The sequence below is a fragment of the Leuciscus leuciscus genome (assembly GCF_965113295.1).
Source record: "Leuciscus leuciscus genome assembly, chromosome: 12".
NCBI classification, from domain to species: Eukaryota; Metazoa; Chordata; class Actinopteri; order Cypriniformes; family Leuciscidae; genus Leuciscus; species Leuciscus leuciscus.
This window is the reverse complement of record NC_138736.1, coordinates 13,557,520-13,575,983: the sequence shown is the minus strand read 5'-3', so window position 1 is coordinate 13,575,983 and position 18,464 is coordinate 13,557,520. Positions and strand designations below refer to the sequence as shown.

General features: G+C 36.4%; 1 protein-coding gene across 1 annotated transcript; it reads right to left on the bottom strand.

The window, feature by feature from the left end:
- Window positions 1-49: 49 nt before the first annotated feature.
- Window positions 50-18,399, bottom strand: skic2 (SKI2 subunit of superkiller complex). The gene is made up of 29 exons (XM_082186097.1): window positions 18,260-18,399; window positions 17,891-18,012; window positions 17,650-17,771; window positions 17,438-17,555; window positions 16,461-16,575; window positions 16,302-16,376; window positions 16,153-16,206; window positions 15,894-16,051; window positions 15,640-15,810; window positions 15,397-15,542; window positions 14,564-14,710; window positions 14,374-14,458; window positions 14,181-14,287; window positions 13,941-14,087; window positions 13,001-13,100; window positions 12,671-12,883; window positions 11,503-11,613; window positions 11,297-11,408; window positions 10,132-10,250; window positions 8,342-8,473; window positions 8,038-8,175; window positions 6,880-6,984; window positions 5,524-5,659; window positions 5,250-5,376; window positions 4,959-5,169; window positions 4,038-4,148; window positions 2,479-2,697; window positions 850-990; window positions 50-504 (listed from the first exon to the last, which is right to left on the bottom strand). Exons 1-29 carry the CDS (start codon window positions 18,270-18,272, stop codon window positions 304-306), a joined length of 3,756 nt encoding a protein of 1,251 aa, XP_082042223.1. The 5' UTR covers window positions 18,273-18,399; the 3' UTR covers window positions 50-303.
- Between the last annotated feature and the right edge of the window lie 65 nt (window positions 18,400-18,464).

Sequence of the window (18,464 nt, the reverse complement as noted above, 5' to 3'; positions counted from 1 at the left end):
AGCAAAAGTTTCTATTTCAATTTTTCTGACAATATGGATGAAACCAGTGTTCCAGATACAGCTAATTTTATTGCTGTATAATTACTTACAGTTCATAACTGGTGTCAATCTCCATTTCATATTGAGATTACAACTTTGGTCAGGAGTGAGGAGCGTATCACTCTTTCACTCATACATGCATACTCAACTCAATGTAAACATGCACTCAATAATTCAATTACAGATTCTTAGGTCCATATTCTGTACACTCTCTTTTACATCACACTCATCAACACACAAACACATTCTGCCTCCTCCTGTCTCTCAGTGTGTGTAGAGTGAGGCAGTGAACACAATGTCTCTGCGTATGGCCAGTGAGGCTCTTTCCATCTTGCTGCCCAGGACGGAGTCGCCTACAATGCGAGCGGCCTGTCTCACTTCCTTCAGGACCTCGTCCAGCCTCTGGATACAGCGCACGATGGTCCCCTCCTGCACATCTGTCAGCGCGGCAATCTCAGCAAATGGCTACCAAAGAAAAAAACACCATCATCAAAAAGAGGTATATGATCTTCTCTGTCCAAATATGAATATAGTTTATCTTTGATCAGACTTTCATATCATTGCATTACATAGATCTACATGTTTGTGCAAATTGTTATTATAAGATAGATTATGCTAAATTAACTTTTTTTTTTACAAGGTCAAAAAAAACAAAAAAACATATAATAATAATAATAATAATAATCATTATTATTATTATTATTTATATATATATGTGTGTGTGTGTGTGTGTGTGTGCATGTACGCTATGTATGTTTGTGTGGGAGTAAAAAATAAAATAAAATAAATAAACATAAGGTCAGTGCTCACCATGCCTCTTGCCCAGCAATACACAACCTCAGTCAGGCCAAACTTGAACTGGGCCACAAAGTCTTCAGCAGTTTGACCTATCCCACAATCCCTCTGCAGATCACCAATACGTTGTGCTACACAGAGTACTTGATTGATGCCCTAGGAAAGCAAGAGAATAAGAAAAAAATTATATATACATTATATTAAATATTATACAATGTTTTAATAACATACACTACAATTCAAAAGTTTGGGGTCAGAATGATTTTTTTTATTTGATTTTTACAGAAATTAACACTTTCATTCAGCAAGGACGCATTAATTAAACCTATTAATTGATTGAAAGGCCTAACATGTGTAATGTTTTGTGTATCATTCATAGTGAGATCTCTTAGTATAGCACTGCGTCAGTCTGTTTTGTCCAGTGCTCCACTCTTGTCTCCATCTGCTGTCTAAGTGCTTACACAACTAGAGCAAGGCAGGCAATGTAGTCATGCAGTCAAACTGTGGCTACATTACCTGTACGCCCTCACCTCACAGCGTTTCAACAGCAAGAGCATTTTCACATTGGTTTACAAGCCACTGTCAACTATAAAACTCTTGTGTGCTTATCAGTCTAGTGTCATGACTTATTCACTGTCCCTTTAAAGCAATTCCATGTTTCTGGGCCGTTCGACAACACACACCGGCATGTTCATCTGCGACTGCATCCTTTGCTAAAGGCATAAAGCAAAGAGGCCAGGCCACATCCATTACATTCTTATGCACATCTCTTGGGTGTTGAGCTCACAGAGCTGTACAAATTTACATCCATCCATAAACATGATGACAAGAATATCTGATGCGTTATATTCTAATGGCTGTGGGCTCAAATAAAATGCTTGAAGCGTTTTAGATGAGCATAATGAATTAGGTAACTTGTGTGATTCATACAATTTCCTCCGCTTTTAATCTGTGGCTTGAACAAGTATTAAATGTTACATTGGCTTTAAAGTGCCCCTATTGCCCCCTGTGAATGTAAAAGTTTCAAAAGATCAAAGTGCACAATAAATAAGAGTTTGGTCTCCTAAAAGAAAGAAGTGATTCTGAACTGCCTGAAACAAGTCGGAAATAATTCCAGTTTTACTTCCTGCACGAACCTACGTAGGTTTTCAACAAATTAGCATAATGCCAGCCTATAGTCTTCATTAGCTGCACGCGAACAATGTCTACTTTGACCCGCCTTTAAACACTGTAGTTGTAGTTAAGAAAGTTTGGTTTGCGTTGGCGACGCTATCATTACTGTTCGTATCACTGTATAGAAGTGCTAATGAAGCCTCTAGAACTGAAATTCATATATGATAATGGGCGTTTCGTTTCCAAAACATGCTGTGAGTGGTAGACCAATCACAAAAGACTGGGCCATCTGACCAATCAGAGCAGAGTAGGCTCTCAGAAAGGTGGGGTTTAGAGAGACTGAATAAGAAAATGTATGCGTTTTAAAAAAAATCCTTTAAATAGCATAATAATGCTATTACAATGTATTACAATGATATTTTAGATTTAAACTTAGTACATTTATTTTCCAGTCCTGGGATCAAAATTTGAACTATTTCCAGGTTTTTCCTTGACCATGGGAATGCGGTTGTGAGCAGAGAACTACATTACCTCCTGTAGCGTGTTGGTGATGTGCGGGTCTATCTGGGTGTTTTGTGTGAAGATGAGGCAGGACAGCAGGGCGGCGCTCTCCTCAGGTGCGAGAGGACTCAGAGTGTTCTCAAACAGGAGTTCAGTCAGTAACAGCTCATGACTGCTGATCTGACACGCCACACGTCCCTTCAGCTGAACCGCCCCAGTGCTGTCCACATACTGCAGAGCTTCCAACACCTGGGAATACAGTGCTTTACGGTTATTACTGACTGTTTCAAATATCCGTGATATTTGCAGACATTTAATGGTGATATTTAACACAAAAAACCAGGTGAACACAGAATAGCACAAAATATCAATGACTATCAGTATTGGCCATTATTAATTATTTAAATGATCAATTCTGGTCTGATTAAGAATACTGGATGTAAATTATATATTTTTTAAATTAAACAGTTTACACATTTCTGTCCAAGGTTTTAAAAGCAATTCACTGTTATCTTTTTTTAGTCAGACTTAATCATTCTCTTGTCGTTCTAAAGCTGCAAGACTTTCATTCATATTCAAAAGCTATTTTTGATGAAACCTGAGAGATTTCTGTCCCTCCATTGAAAGTAAATCCCATCAAATCTTTGACGCTTCAAAAAAAAATCAATAAAGAGAACGTGAAAGTAATCCATAAGGCTCCCGAAGAGACATGATTGTTTTATATGATGAACAGATTTAATTCAGGTTTTTATTCACATAAAAACTTCGATCAAAGCATGTACATCAGGGCTTAAAGCTAGGGATTTTTTCTACTGGCCAGTGGTTTGAATTTTTACTTGCCATGCAAAAATTTTCACTAGTCCTGCCACAAAGTGAGTAATAAATAATTCAAACAATTGTTATTGTTTTATTTGTTTTTGACACATTTAACCTTGTATTCTAATGAATAAGATACAGATACCAGTAAATTTCCAATTTCGATACCAAAGCAAAACTACTAGCCTAAGTAATACATTTCAAACATTATTAAAGACAATTAAACAGTCAAACAAAAAAAAAAATACAAGCAAAAGCACAAAAATTTCAAGTGCAAGAAGATGCGAAAGAGAACGCAATTCAGACACTGTCTGAGAGGCGTAAAAATTGCTTGAAGATTTTAATTTGCAAATAATAAACGTTTATTAATAAACGGTGCACTGCGCAATTGGGACAGTGACAATTCCTTCTCTGTCCCAACTTTCACATTGGCCCTGGGGGCATCGGGCAGTACCGGGCAGTCCTTATTGTTGAGCCCTGTACATAGCGCACCACATTATATGTGAATAAAAGCTTAAATTAAATAAGTAATTGATGACAGAATAAACATTTTTGTGTGAACTATAAGCTTTAAGTCTAAAATAAATGCTATAAAAAGGTTATTTGCAGGCCCAAATATAATTATTAGATGCTAATTAATAGACTTTTCAAAGCTATTTTTATTAGTGAAATATGTCTGTATGTCTATATATATGAAACTCTTGTTAATAATTTCAAAACTGTATGTAAAGAATGTATTACTTTGCAACTAGGTGGACTGCAGGTGAACTGACCTTGATTCTCTGATGGTACTCAGGCAACAGTGTCAGGGACTGATCAGACACCAGGAACAGAAGCCGATCAAGCTCTTCCTGTACACTCATCCTCTCCTGTACACGGGCAAACTGAGCAAGATATTCACAGAGAGAGAGAAAATATGAAAATGACAGTGAGAGAGAGCGCGAGTTTATCACTACTCCATCATCAGCACACTGCAGAAGGTCTTCTGGAAGTGATTACTGAGAGCTAATGAGACACATCCTTATTCCGCCCTACCAGTCACACTCAATAAATGAGAGTCTGTGCACTTGGGAGAGTTGCTGTGCCAAATTACTAAATATGGATGAGAAAATACAGGACACATTTGAATTAGAAATAAAATTTTTCCTTGTGTCTGCACAGTGGATTTTGACCTAAAACAGCAGGAAAAACACTACCAAACAAAGGTTTGGGGTCGGTAAGATTTTTTATGTTTTTGAAATAAGTCTCTTATGCTCACCAAGGCTGCATTTATTTGATCGAAAATACAGTAAAAACAGAAATATTGTGAAACATTACTACAATTTAAAAGAACCGTTTTCCATTTGAAAAATATATTTAAAAATGTAGTTTTTTTCTATGATGAGTTTACAGCATCATTACTCCAGTCTTCAGTGTCATACGATCCTTCAGAAATCATTCTAATATGATGCTTTGCGGCTCAAGAAACATTTCTTAATATTATCAATGTTGAAAACAGTTGTGCTGCATAATAGTTTTATGGAAACCCTGATATTGAACAAAGTTCAAAAGAACAGCATTTATTTGAAATAAAAAACATTTTGTAACATTAAAAAAATATTCATTTCTTTCAAAAGAAGAAAAAAATCTTACTGACCCCAAACATTGGACAGTAGTGTATGAATGTGACACATGAGGATGATAAACAGACAGACCTGTTCAGTGAAGGTGGGCGAGTGGATACAGTGGAAGTCCTTTAGACAGTCCTGTAACACTCGTTGCCTCATCACTCCCTCCACCACATCCACACCCTTCAGGTGCAGGTCATTCACAGGGTCAAAGGTCGTAATGCCCATGGGATTGGCCTCGGCCAATCGCAAGAGCTCTTGAGTTGATGTAGAAATTGCCTGACCTGGTGGATCAAGTCTAGGAAGGGAATTTTCATTTATTCAAAGCCACAGTTCAACGAATGCAAATTCGCTCACAGATTTGAGCCAGATACACACCTGAAGCGTGGCTGCTGTCTTTTATTGTAGTTGTCGATGATTCTCTCTGGAATGACCTTCAGGGTTTTGGTTGTGATGGCAGAGATGTCCTGCAACTTCAGTTTCTGCACCGTATGACTGCAGGGTCCTACACAGAGATACACCGTAAATTAAACTTTTACAACAAAAGATGTTGAAAAAGCAGGTGTGGTGTTCATGGCCACACCCTCCAACTTAACCGGTGGTGATTTGCTGTGTGTGTGATGTGATGCTGTGTGTGTATGTGTCTGCTTACCCTCTGGAATAAACAGTGCAGTGCTGTAGATGGGAAGTAAGACTTTATTAGACTGATCATCGCCCGCCGACTCCTCATTTCCCTTCTCACAGATAATGAGAGCGGTGAATGTACGATTTACTGCATCACTGGACACCTATGGGAGGAGATGCGAGGAAAGTGGAGAGAAAGAGAGAGGAAAAAAAATTAGGGGAGAGTGGGGTGAGATGTGCAACTTTTGACTTAATTTGTCCTCTCGAAAATACACTACTGTAAGATTTTTTTTCCTTTAAAGAAATTAGTGCTTTTATTCAGCAAGGATGCATTCAATTAATGTCAAAAGTGACAGTAAAGACATTTATAATGTTACAAAAGATTTACATTTTAAGTAAATGCTGTTCTTTTAAACATTCAATTAATCAAAGAATCCTGAAAAAAAAAAAAAAAAATCACGATTTAATCAGCACAACTGTTTTTACTGCATTTTTGATCAAATAAATGCAGCCTTGGTGAACATAAGACTTATTTCAAAATTATTTCAAAAAATTGGTAAGACTTTATATTAACATACAGATACAGTGCTATGCATAAGTTTAGACACCCATGCTTAAGTTGACTAAAAAGAGGAATAAAAAAATCATCTTTTGGAAATTGAACTTAATGCCTTAATTAAAAAAATTAGGAAAAATCCAACCTATGGACACCAATTTTCTTTGTGAATGAAATAATGTATCGTAAATAAATAAATGTTTTTCCTTAAAATACAGGGTGCATAAGTCTGGACACCCCTATGTTAAATTCCCATAGAGGCAGGCAGATTTTTATTTTTAAAGGCCAGTTACTTCATGGATCCAGGATACTATGCATCCTGATGAAGTTCCCTTGGCCTTTGGAATTAAAATAACCCCACATCATCACATACCCTTCACCATACCTAGAGATTGGCATGGTTTTATTTCAGTTAGCCTAATAGCTGGTTTGATTTGCATTGAGAGATGATCTTATGGAAAGTACTCCATGCCAATCTGTGATGATGTGGGGCTTACTCATCATGATGATGTCTTACTATCTTTTAATCTGGTTGTTCTGTAAAGCACTTTGGTCAGCCTAGTGGCTGTTGTAAATGTGCTATACAAATATATATGCCAGTAATATGCATGCTAATAAGCAACTACTTTATAGTGAATATGTGTAACTTAATATAAAGTGTTACCAAAAAATCATACCCATCCCAAACTTTTGAATGGTAAGTAAGTGGCTCATCTTACCCCACTCACCTCTACTGAATACGTGAAAGTGTGAATGGCCATTGCTGCAGATCTGTGTTTATATTGTTTATGACACTGAGTACAATGTGTTCATTATGCAATCACACACCTGTAGAATGACTCCCAGGGTATTGTGATGCTGGCTGTTGTTCACCATCACCACCCTCCCCACAGACAGGGCTTTGAGTCCATTTACTGACTCCAGCACAGCTCGCTGCCACACACACACACACACACACACACACACACACACACACACACACACACACACACACACACACACACACACACACACACACACACACACACACACACACACACACACACACACACACACACACACACACACACACACACACACACACACACACACACACACAGAACGACATGAGTTTGCTGTCAGTAAAGTGTATATTACAAACAGAAAAATGATTTACAAGAAATAAATGGTGAAAACTAAAATTATTGGCAAACAGTGATGGATAAATTCTGACTAGTTCTGCTGAGAACTGGTATTGTTTGTTTGTTTGTTTGTTTATTTATTTAAAAGGGACAATGCACATTAATAAACAAAAGGACAATGTCCAAATGTAAATGAGCCAGATTTAGCCGTACAGACTAATTTTCATCTGGAGTCCCTGGCAGTCCCTGGTATGGAGAAAATAATCATATATAAAATAAATACAAATCAAATTCGATAATTCACTAAATAAATAAAATATTTTATAAATGCAACAAATTAATAAAACTAAAAGTGAATTACATTAATATACTACACGAATAACAAATTTGGATAATACTTGTAAATCTTTCTTGACTGAAGTGGTCTGGTGGTCCTGAAAGCACTTGATTGGTCTGACTGCTCTTAATTTTTTATAATTAAAAAATTATAATATTAATAATAATACAAAAAATAAAAAAGATAAAATTTTACTAAATTCTATAAACCTAATACACCACATTTTTATGGCGGCTGCAGTGTTATTCATTTTTGTTCACATTTGTTGTTTAAGCTAGCAAAATAGTGTCGTAAAAAAACAAAACAAGAAGTAAATAATTTACATTTTATAATCTAATAATTTTAATTAAATCATATAATATAAATTTAAATCAACAATATCATAAATTCACTGAAATGCTGTGAGTCTAATGTCTGAGTGAGTGCAACTCTGTGATTGTGTGGTATACAAGTACACTGTTCATACAAGTACGTGTATGTGTGTGTGTGTGTGTGTGTGTGTGTGTGTGTGTGTGTATGTGTGTGTACCTGCAGGGTCTCTGTGGTGATGCGTAGCTCTGTGATGGTGTGGTAATATGACAGTAAATCAGATAACTGCCCCTCTGTGTCCAGCGGAGGGAGAGAGGAGAGCGTGTTTCTCAGCTCAGTTATTCTCTTCTCATGAGTCTGAGAAACACAAAACAGAAATGACTTGGCTAACCGAAAGAATTTCATAACATTTCATCACATACTTCATATTTCAGCCTTTTTGTAAGATTAAATTACTGGGGCATGCAAACCCCACAGACATTTCATCGTCACCCAGGGGCTGGAGGGAAAAGAGGCCGTTTACCTGCGTATCCCTGTGGTTCTCAGAAAAGCTCCTCCTCATCATGTCGGTAACCCTAAGGGCCTCCACACGCAGCAGATTTAGGATCATTGTGTAGGTCAGTCTGAACTGAGACTGCAGCACTGTCGGTTTCCCCTGACACAGGAAAATAGCATACATTATTGCCATCTCTCTGTGCTCTTGAATATTTAACTAATCCATTAGCTTTGATTAATTAATTGATTGCCAATATTTTAGATATTTTTAAAGGGTATGCCATACAAACAAATTAAATAATAACTGGCTTCAAAATATGACAAATAATAGGACACAATGTAAGGATGTGTACACATCGTGCCTCTTTGGAAATGGGAGTTGAAATTCAGAGGAGGTCCAATCACCAGCGGCCCTTGACAACACACTGCACGTTATTACAGCATCAGCTGCTGTTGCCATGATGTCCATGACATGGAGCTGATCATCACACAGATTACTGGCCCGTCTGAGAGAACCTGCACTGATACTCATCCTGCACAGACTGGGTCAAACTCATTTTGTTTTTTGTTTTTTAATTGGTTTATTACTTGCTAAACCAACTAGATCATTACATTTTGTGCCTATGAAAAACTCATCGCCATGATGCTAGGATGATGTTGTTGATTGCCAGGATATTGCTATTTGGCTTAGTATTTTAATCTTGTTACTAAGTTATTGTTAGGTGCTTTCTTACTGATCCAATTCCAAAGTTGCGAGGTCTTTACGATATTAGTCTGTAGATATGGTTCACTTGCATCAATGTAAGTCTATGGGATTTATTTGCCCACTTGATCATCTTCCAGGTAAAAAATGGATTTACACTTGTTCCTAACAGTGTTGTTACTGTTAACTGAAAACTAATACTAAAACTATTAAAAGTCATTTTCGGTACTTGAAATAAAGCTGAAATAAAAATAATCATTAATTATTAGACACAAAAATAAAATAAAAACAAATGAAAATTTGAAATGTTGCCTTGGCAGCTAACTGAAATAAAAAAAAGTTTAAGTACTAAAATTGAAATAAAAATTAATTAAAGCTAAAAAACAACAAACAAAAAAAGACAGAGGCACATAAAAGTACTAAAACTTAAAATAAAATTTAAATGAAAACTGAAAATATTAAAATAAAAGTGAATTCAAAATAATAAATACTAGAATATTATATACATAGATTACATTATAATATTTATACTATAGGACAATGATCAAAATAACACTGGATCATTAAAAAACACTAAAAATCAGCTCTGAAGTCTGTGGGTGCCGTGTGGAGAGCAAAATGACAACAGTACTAGTGAACCCTGGTGAGTTTTGTGCTGGAATGACAGTGTATTGAGTCAATAAACCAGGTTCAGGGGTTAATAGACTGAACAGCCGTGATTGGACACAGAGAGGTTAAAACAGCTCCAGCAGGCTGGGCACTCTAATGAAGAAGAGCCCGTTCACTCACACTCGATCCACAAGAGGATGACAGAAGTGCACTCACAGGCTGCATGACTCTACAAAAGACCCAGGACATTTGTATTTGGCTCCACATTGAACAATCTGACTGCGGTTTACAAAGAGGAGCTGGGATATCTCATCAGATCATAGAAAAGCCTAGTGGAATTAGTTTAAAAGTAAAAAAAAAGGGGGAATTTACCAGCTATGGCCAAAATAACATGTGACACTTCACACAGTCTTCTCACATTTTTTTCAGACAAATGTAAAAAGAATCATCAGCAGTGAGGCCTCGGACACGACCTGAAGGTGTTTAATGCAGAGTGCAGTACTGACCAGCATCATGGCGTGGAGGTCTCCCATTTCATGAACTCCAGCCTTACAGAGAATGATGACGGTCCCTGTAGCATCCAAACCCCTTCTGCCAGCACGACCTGCCATCTGAATATACTCACCTACATACACACACACGCATTTATATAGATCAACTGGAATCTGTAAGATTTTTGGCATTGTGACAATATTTATATGACAATTAACCAACAATTAAAATAATCATACATTTAGTACAACAAATACTATCATTACAATTTTGGAGGTCAGTAAGATTGTTTTAAAAATAAATTAATACTTTTGTTCAGCAAGGACGCATCAAATTGGTCAAAAGTGACAGTAAAGTCTTTTTTTTTTTTTTAGTTCATTTGAACTTTCCATTCATCAGAGAATCCTGGAGAAAGAAACGATCAGTTTCCACGTCAGTTCTGGCATATCACAGTATCCATATATAAGCTCCTTCAGTATTATCAGCAGCTATCGCGTTTCTCAGGAGCTAATTACCCTCCTCCATCCCCAGCTCCTCCTCTCGTCAGTCAGGATTTGTCCGTCTGATTCCCCTTGAATCATGAACATGACCCAGATATGTTCTTGATACGTTTTGTAACATTTTCCCAAATATTTCATGAATATTGAAATATTCGACGCAAACAGGGCCATGTACTCTCAAATGTGTGCTTTGACTTTAAAAGAGGCCAGCTATACTCTCACTCTCACTCTCACTCTCTCTGTCTCTGTCTCTCTCTCTCTTCCCTTTTTTATACACACTATTATTAGAAGAGATTTGAACAAACTCAAGCATCTCTCCCACACACATCAAAGGCTTCCTGCTGTGTTTCCCTAGTCTCACTGCAGTCCAGTCACATGTGCACAAACATCTGCACTACCTCAGCATAATTAATCTGCTCGTTCATTAGAGATGGCTAATTCATCAAACACCTGGCCACTGGCAGCGCCTGTCTGCCTGTAGCGTCTCTGCCAACAAGTATCTGACATCTTTTTATAATGTCTATTATTATGATAATACAAAATAATTATCATTTTAAATTAGAATAACTGCAACAGGCATGCTAAGGTGATGCAAGTGAGGGTATATTTGGACATTAACATCTAACGACAGGCACATCATTGTTTGTAATGTAAGGCAGTAAATGAGATGTGTTTTTACCGGGTAGTAAGTTTCTGAAACCTGTGCCGTCGTGTTTGCGGATACTGTCGAACACAACGGTTCTGGCGGGCATGTTCACACCCATGGCAAACGTCTCTGTAGCAAACAGCACCTAAAGAGAGAATAGTTGCAAGTCACCAACTCTATCCTTAATCTGATTTCTTTAATCAAATAAAGCTTGTATTAAACAAGTCCATAAGACAAACCTTTACTAAACCTTTGGAGAAGAGCATCTCAATAACCTCCTTCAGGATTGGCAGGATGCCGCTGTGGTGAACACCAATCCCTCTCTTTAGCAAATCACGCATCAACAGGATCTGCGATGACAAAATGACACTGATATACACCGTAACTGTATTAAAATTACTTTGAAGGTTTCATTATACACATAAGTATCATGGTGGATGTTGACAAGGTCAATACAAATTTTTATTTTATTTTTGCAATTTTTGTATCATCCACCTAGTTATTATTAATAACTGCACCACTCTTTTTATTTTATTTACCAAGAATTTTATAAAAGGATAATGCATATGTTTTGTTTTTTAAATAATTGTTCTGTGAATTTTCCAAATACATTTGAAAAAAATATTCAGTTAGAGTTTATATTAGGTGCCTTAATATTTACTTAGAGAAGAAATATCGTTAGGTACAATGTTCTTCATGTGTTAATGTTGTAATGTAGAACACTTTTGTTATTGAGGTGGGATCTGGGTGAGTTTAGGGACAGGTTTTGTGGTACGGTTAGGTTTAAGGTACAGCTGTAAATACATGCAGATGCAGGTATTTTTTAAATATAAGTAAAATCTAAAACATGTATCTATTAACTTATTCATTTAAATGGTATTACATAGTAGCTAAAGACACTTAATATAAAGTGGTACTAAACATTCAAATTGAAAACAACTAATAATTTCACAATATTGATGTTTTTACTTTTGATCAAATCTTCTTTCACTTCTTTCACAAACATTAAGCAATCTTACCAATACCAAACATTTAAATGCTAGACAAGTACATCATATATCAGTAATAGGAATGGGATTTTTTACATTGCAGTTTACATGTTACTGAAAGGGAGTTTCATTTTGTTTAATTGTCAAGTACAAAACATCTTACGTTTCCTAAAATATGCCTGATTTCTTCAAATAAAATGTAATTTTTCATTCAAATCTTTCTTTTGATGTTGGGTTAAGCATATATATTTAAATGATTTTTTTGTGTAAAATAAGTGTCGATTCAGTTTCGGCATTTCTTTTTGTTATCATTAAATCAGCATTACATCGACCATTAGCCACCTTGTTTTCCAGATATCTACATTATCCAATGGAAAACTCTTGGTGGACCGCTACTCTGGACCCAAATCTCATGTACCTGCGGTAACTGCCGATCGGCTCCTCTCAGCCTCGTCAGGCTCTTCTGGAGGAACGAGTGTATCTCGCTCTTCTCTATGGAGCTGGTGAGGTCCAGAGAGGTCAAAGAGCGGGCGTTTTCATCACAGCGTGTCCGAGAGAACGTGAACGCCACAACTGGAGTCTGCTGCCTCTGAGACAGATAGTTCAGCAGCGTCTGCCACACTGATCGATCCTGACGGAGCAATGGGAGGAGGCAGAAAACATAATAAAAACACTGTTTCTGGAAATAGAGAGCTGTTATGTTAGATAATTGACTTAAAAGGAAATGACGAAAGGTACAGACACTGACCTGACTGGCTGTAGTGTTGTGCTGTGATACGTTCTTTGAGCCAAAAGACTGCGCATGTTTACTTGTGCGTTCCTTCTTGGCGTCCACTGCGGCATAGTAGCTGAAAAACAAAACATTTGTTTCAATTGAAATGAATTCACAGGAGCCCTTTGCTATAATTTTGCAACACTTTCTTCAAAAGTCCATCTAAAATGATAGTCTAAAAACGTTAATCTAGGTTTCTTGAGGTAAAAACAATCATCATTTATACACCATATTCAACACTCTTTGTATTGAGTTGATATTTTATCTTAATTACAGATTAAGATTAAGCTAAAAAGTACATCCATTTCAATGTAGAAATCAATCAATCAACCAAGCAACTAGATGAACATTGCAAACACATTACAATATTAACCGATTTATTATTATTAATTATTATTAATAATAATCTGAAATCGAAGTTTACAGTCTCTATTTTAAGTTATCTTTAATTTTATACAATTCTAATTTGAATTTATGACCTCTGCATATCAGCACAGCTTACTGTCTTTTTAATAAGGGCAGGCCAAGTTACTGAATAACTGAATATTAGTATTTTTGAATAACCCATTTTTTGCAGCCGAGTTTCAATAAATGATCTGGGTAGACTGGGAAAGAAGCTTTGTGTAGTGAAAGTTTAAAAGATTCCTATTTTCAATCAATGCACATTTTTTTACTTTCTAAAGAAATCTGAAAGTGTATCACAGTTTCCACAAATATATGAGGCAACACCGCCAGCACAACTGTTTTCAACACTGATAATAAAAAATAAAAAAGTGTTTCTTGAGTAGTGAATCAACATCTTAGACTGATTTCTAGAAGGATCATGTGACACTGAAGACTGGAGTAGTGGCTGTTGAAAATTCATTTTTGCCTTTACAGAAATAAACACTATTAAAATAACCGCCCAGGAATGTACCCTTTAGTGAGGAAGTTTCCAGAGGGGTCCAGCAACAGGAAGAGCTCTTTCTGAGTCTTGGTGCTGTTGCCGGTGTAAAGATTGTGTTCTAGAGGAACAGGCCTCTTAACTGTGCTGATCACATAGATGTGCCGTTTCTTGATTCGCCTGAGGAAAGAGAAAACACACTAAAACTATATGATCTATACAATTTTAAAAGCAGGATAAAATTCAGTTTCATGGCTTTGAGAATACACACACCCGATCCATTCGCTGAACTCCACTGCGTTAGGCACCGTGGCACTCAGCAGGATGATGCTAACATGTTCTGGCAACATGATGAGAACTTCCTCCCACACCACTCCTCTCTGAGAAACAACAACAGCATATGAGATCCGAATGCAGTAAAGAGAAAAGCAAAACTGAACTAGATTTTATTTTGTGAATTCATCACCTCTGCATCATTGATATAGTGAACCTCATCAAAAATGACCCATTCCAGATCTCGAATGACCTCTGACCCGTTATAGAGCATAGATCTGTTAGGAGGAAGACATACCGATTGACAAAGATAGTCAAAAAAGTCATTCACATGACAAACTAAGAATTATAAGTGACATGAAGGCTTTCTATGGTATAATCACCTCAAAATCTCAGTGGTCATGATGAGACAAGAGGCTTCAGGATTGAGCTGGACATCTCCAGTCAAAAGTCCCACGTCACCGAACGTGTTCTTGAAGTCCCGGAACTTCTGATTGGACAAGGCCTTAATGGGGGATGTGTAAATGGTCCTGTCAGGAGGAACAGTCATTTTAGAGTGGGCCATAAATCTAATGTCACAGTAAGGCAAGTTTCGATATAGCACATTTCATACACAATGGTAATTCAAAAAAAAGCTTTAAATCAACATGATAAAAAAAATTATCACAATTGAAAATTAAAGAAAATTGATTTAAAATATACACTACCTTTGAAAAGTTTGTCGGTAAGCTTGATTTTTTTGTTTGTTATTTAAATGAAATTAATACTTTTATTAAGCAAGGGTTCATTTCATTGATCAAAAGTGACTGCAAAAGACATTTATTATGTTGCAAAAGATTTCTATTTCAAACAAATGCTGTTCTTTTGAACTTTCCATTCATCAAAGAATGATGTTTCCACAAAAATATTACACTGCAGATTTCAACATAGAAAATAATAAGAAATGATCAGCAAATCAGAATTATTTCTAAAAGCTGCTGGAAATTCAGCTTCGCCATCACATGAATATATAACATTTAAAAATATTTTCAAATAGAAAACAGTTATTTTAAATTGTAATAATATTTCACAAGATTACTGTTTTTTAACTGTATTTTTAATCAAATAAATGCAGCCTTGGTCAGCAAAAGAGACTTCTTTAAAAAACTTTCTTTAAAAGGAAAGAATAGAGAAATACAATTATGCAATCAGTAGACATTGGGTCTCACATACACACCTGGTCATGTGTTTCTGGGAAAGTGCAATTGCGTATTCAGCCACCACGGTCTTGCCCGCTGAGGTGTGGGCCGCAACAAAGACTGAGTCATGAGCTTCGAGTCGGAGAATAGCCTGCTTCTGAAACACGTCCAGCTCAAAGGGATACTGAGACGGCGCAGGAATTGAGAAAAAAACAACCCCAATAAACAAACCTTTATTTGACTGAAATCTTAAAAATCATGTGCATACACTGAGTTCTGACCTTGAAGGCTGGATTAGGGATACGTTTGTAGAAGTCGTCACAGGGTGAGGTGATATCCACAGGAATGGCCCATTTTTTATTGTCTCCCTTGTCTTCCTCCTGAGGTTTCTTCTTTTGTTCAGTCAGACTTACAGTGTTCGCTGGAGGCTGAGAAGGAGTGTTGCCCGAATCCTGAGGAGAACATATCTTGAAAATGACAAAACAAACACAAATCTGTTGGGTTTTTAAGAATTCTTTCTCAAAGTTATACACACTTTAATTCCCAGGTCCTCTAGGCTGTTAGTTCTGGGAAGTTTAACGGTCTCCTCTTTTTGTGACGCTCCCTCTTTCTCCTCTGGCAGAGCGTCAAGGACATCATCAAATGTCGACAGGAGTGACAGCAGGTTCACCTCACTCTTCATGGTTCTGGCTTCTAAAGACATCCAAAGAGCACAGTTTTGGATTGAAATGCACATCCTAAAGTGGGATGATGACATGGTACTACACATGGAGAGAACAATAATGAAACCAGACCTTTGTCACTGAAGTCCATACCAGCCTTCAGCCCTGGAGGAACCGTCAACAAATCTAAGACAAGAAACAAACAGTTCACAATTAATTTGTCTCTCTCTCTCACACTCACAAATAATTGTGTACTGAGAAACACAAAACAGATCACCAACCTTTCTCAAAGTCAATGTCTTCTTCTAGCTCTGACTTTTTCTTAATCTGCTCTAACGTTAGTTCCTCCATTCCGCCTGTACAAGAGACAGCAGAGTTTAAAGACTGGATCTTTTTTAAACAGAATTATGAGACATTTATTTAAATATGAACCACCGCACCTGGCAGAAAAGGATAGTTTGTGTTACTCCCTCTTAGGCTCTCTGACGGAGGTCCAGGCTGTCTTTGTAATGAAAGAGAATTTTTTGCAGACAACCCCGTGTCCTCTAACAACACCTGACATAATGAAAAAAAAAACCAATAACAATTATATACATTATGAAAAGTTGCATTAGATTAGATCGAACATTTTCTGTGATATCAGGCAAACAGCAAAAATAATGATTGCTTTCCATTGGCTGGGGCAAACAAATAGCCCGACTCAAACTAACACCCCTGGTTGATTGAGAAGATGCCATGTTAGGATATTCAAATAAACAAAGTATTATTTTTATGAAATAAAATCAACCTAGTGTTATTTTTATTTTGTTTATTTATAAATTTAGTTTTATCTTAAGTTTAAGTTTTAGTAATTTTGTTAGGAGCTTTTGTGCTTTGTAATAGTTTTTGCATTTGTATTAAAATATTTTTTAATTAGCTTTACAATAAAATTCCATTTGATAACATTAATTAATCACATTAATGAACATGGACTAACAAATAAAACACTTCTAAAGCATAATAATCTTAGTTAATGTTAATTTTTTATATTTACTTATAGATTATTAAAATAAAAAATGGTATCTGTTCATATTATTTAATGGCCCTGAGTTCTGTTTTTTTATTTTTTTATTAACAAACATTAACAAAGATTAATGAATACTGTAGCAAACGTTTTGCTCAATGTTCATTAATGTAAGATAAACAATTATTCAACTAACGTTAAGTAATGAGACTTAACTGTAAAGTGTTACCATTTTATATTTATTTCAGTGAAACCATTTTATATTTTTTTTCAGTTTTAGTAATTTTAGTACGTCAACTTTTCTACAACATTACTATTTTATTTCAGCTTTATTTCAATTAACCTAAACTATTTTTAGATATTAAGCTGGAATAGGAAAATAAACACAATGTAGTAGATGTTTTCCCGTGTTACCTCAGTGAAATCCAGCAGCATGCCGGTGGTGGGATCTCTGACCACAGACAGACCAGAGTGCAGTGGAGACAGGGAGCAGTGCAGGAGAGAGTCCACCTCTTTGTCCCTCTTACTTATCCTAAAGGACATTTGTAATAGACAAAACGAATTAAAGATATGAAATACATGTTACAAAGACAAGCGCTATCTTCTGAATACGTTTCATTTCATACTTAAGGAACTTGTGGAAGGCATCATCTACATCATGTACTGGGAGCCAAGCAGGATCTCGCAGGAAACGCTTTTCTACCTCTGTTTTTAAGTCCAGACAAGTAGGAGGAAGCCCATGAGGGAGCTGAAAAAGATTACAGAATGTAAAACAGAATGAATACAAAAAGTGTTACTTTAATATAAATATATTAGCTCACACACACATGAATAGTGTTATTATTTTAGTATGAATAAATGACTAACTGTGCTGTGTGGAGGCAAGGGTTTGTTTTTGGGCAGTGGGTGTGTGATGAGCTCAAATCTCCCAGAACAGCCCATCTCCAGCAGAGACAGGGGCAAATCATTAGGACCAACTGGGGGCAAATCTACAGACAGAAGAGAACAGCAGTTCATCAGTACTACAATCTGGCGTGACACCAAAAAGCTTATAAAAAACATTGGGCCATTGCTGTCAGATGTAGTTAACAATGTAGTTGCTGAGCTGGCTGTAATATGAGCGACTTATGACAGAAAGCAGGTAAATGCTGAGCTGGCTGCTGGTGATATTATTATACTACGACAGGAAATCACGCAGAATTACATACATAAACAGTACTGTTATATTTTTCATACCTATTTTGTCCATGTTACTCTGCAGTTCTTCAGTAAAGTTTCAGTCCTGCAGGAAGCTGCGCAGAACTAAAGGGACGGAAGTTTTTTTGTATTATATTGTTATTTTTATTTAGTACTTTTCAACATAATGGTCTATGTACGTGATCTAAAATTAATGTGCGTTTTTAACACATTTAAAAATGGGTAAAATTAAAAATCGTTATGG

Coding starts and splice junctions, on each gene's coding strand:
- skic2 (XM_082186097.1), bottom strand. Junction 13,101..13,940: donor GGAAACTTCCTCACTAAAGG/GTACATTCCTGG, acceptor TTTGTTTTTCAG/CTACTATGCCGCAGTGGACG. Junction 6,985..8,037: donor TCACCACAGAGACCCTGCAG/GTACACACACAT, acceptor TGTGTGTGGCAG/CGAGCTGTGCTGGAGTCAGT.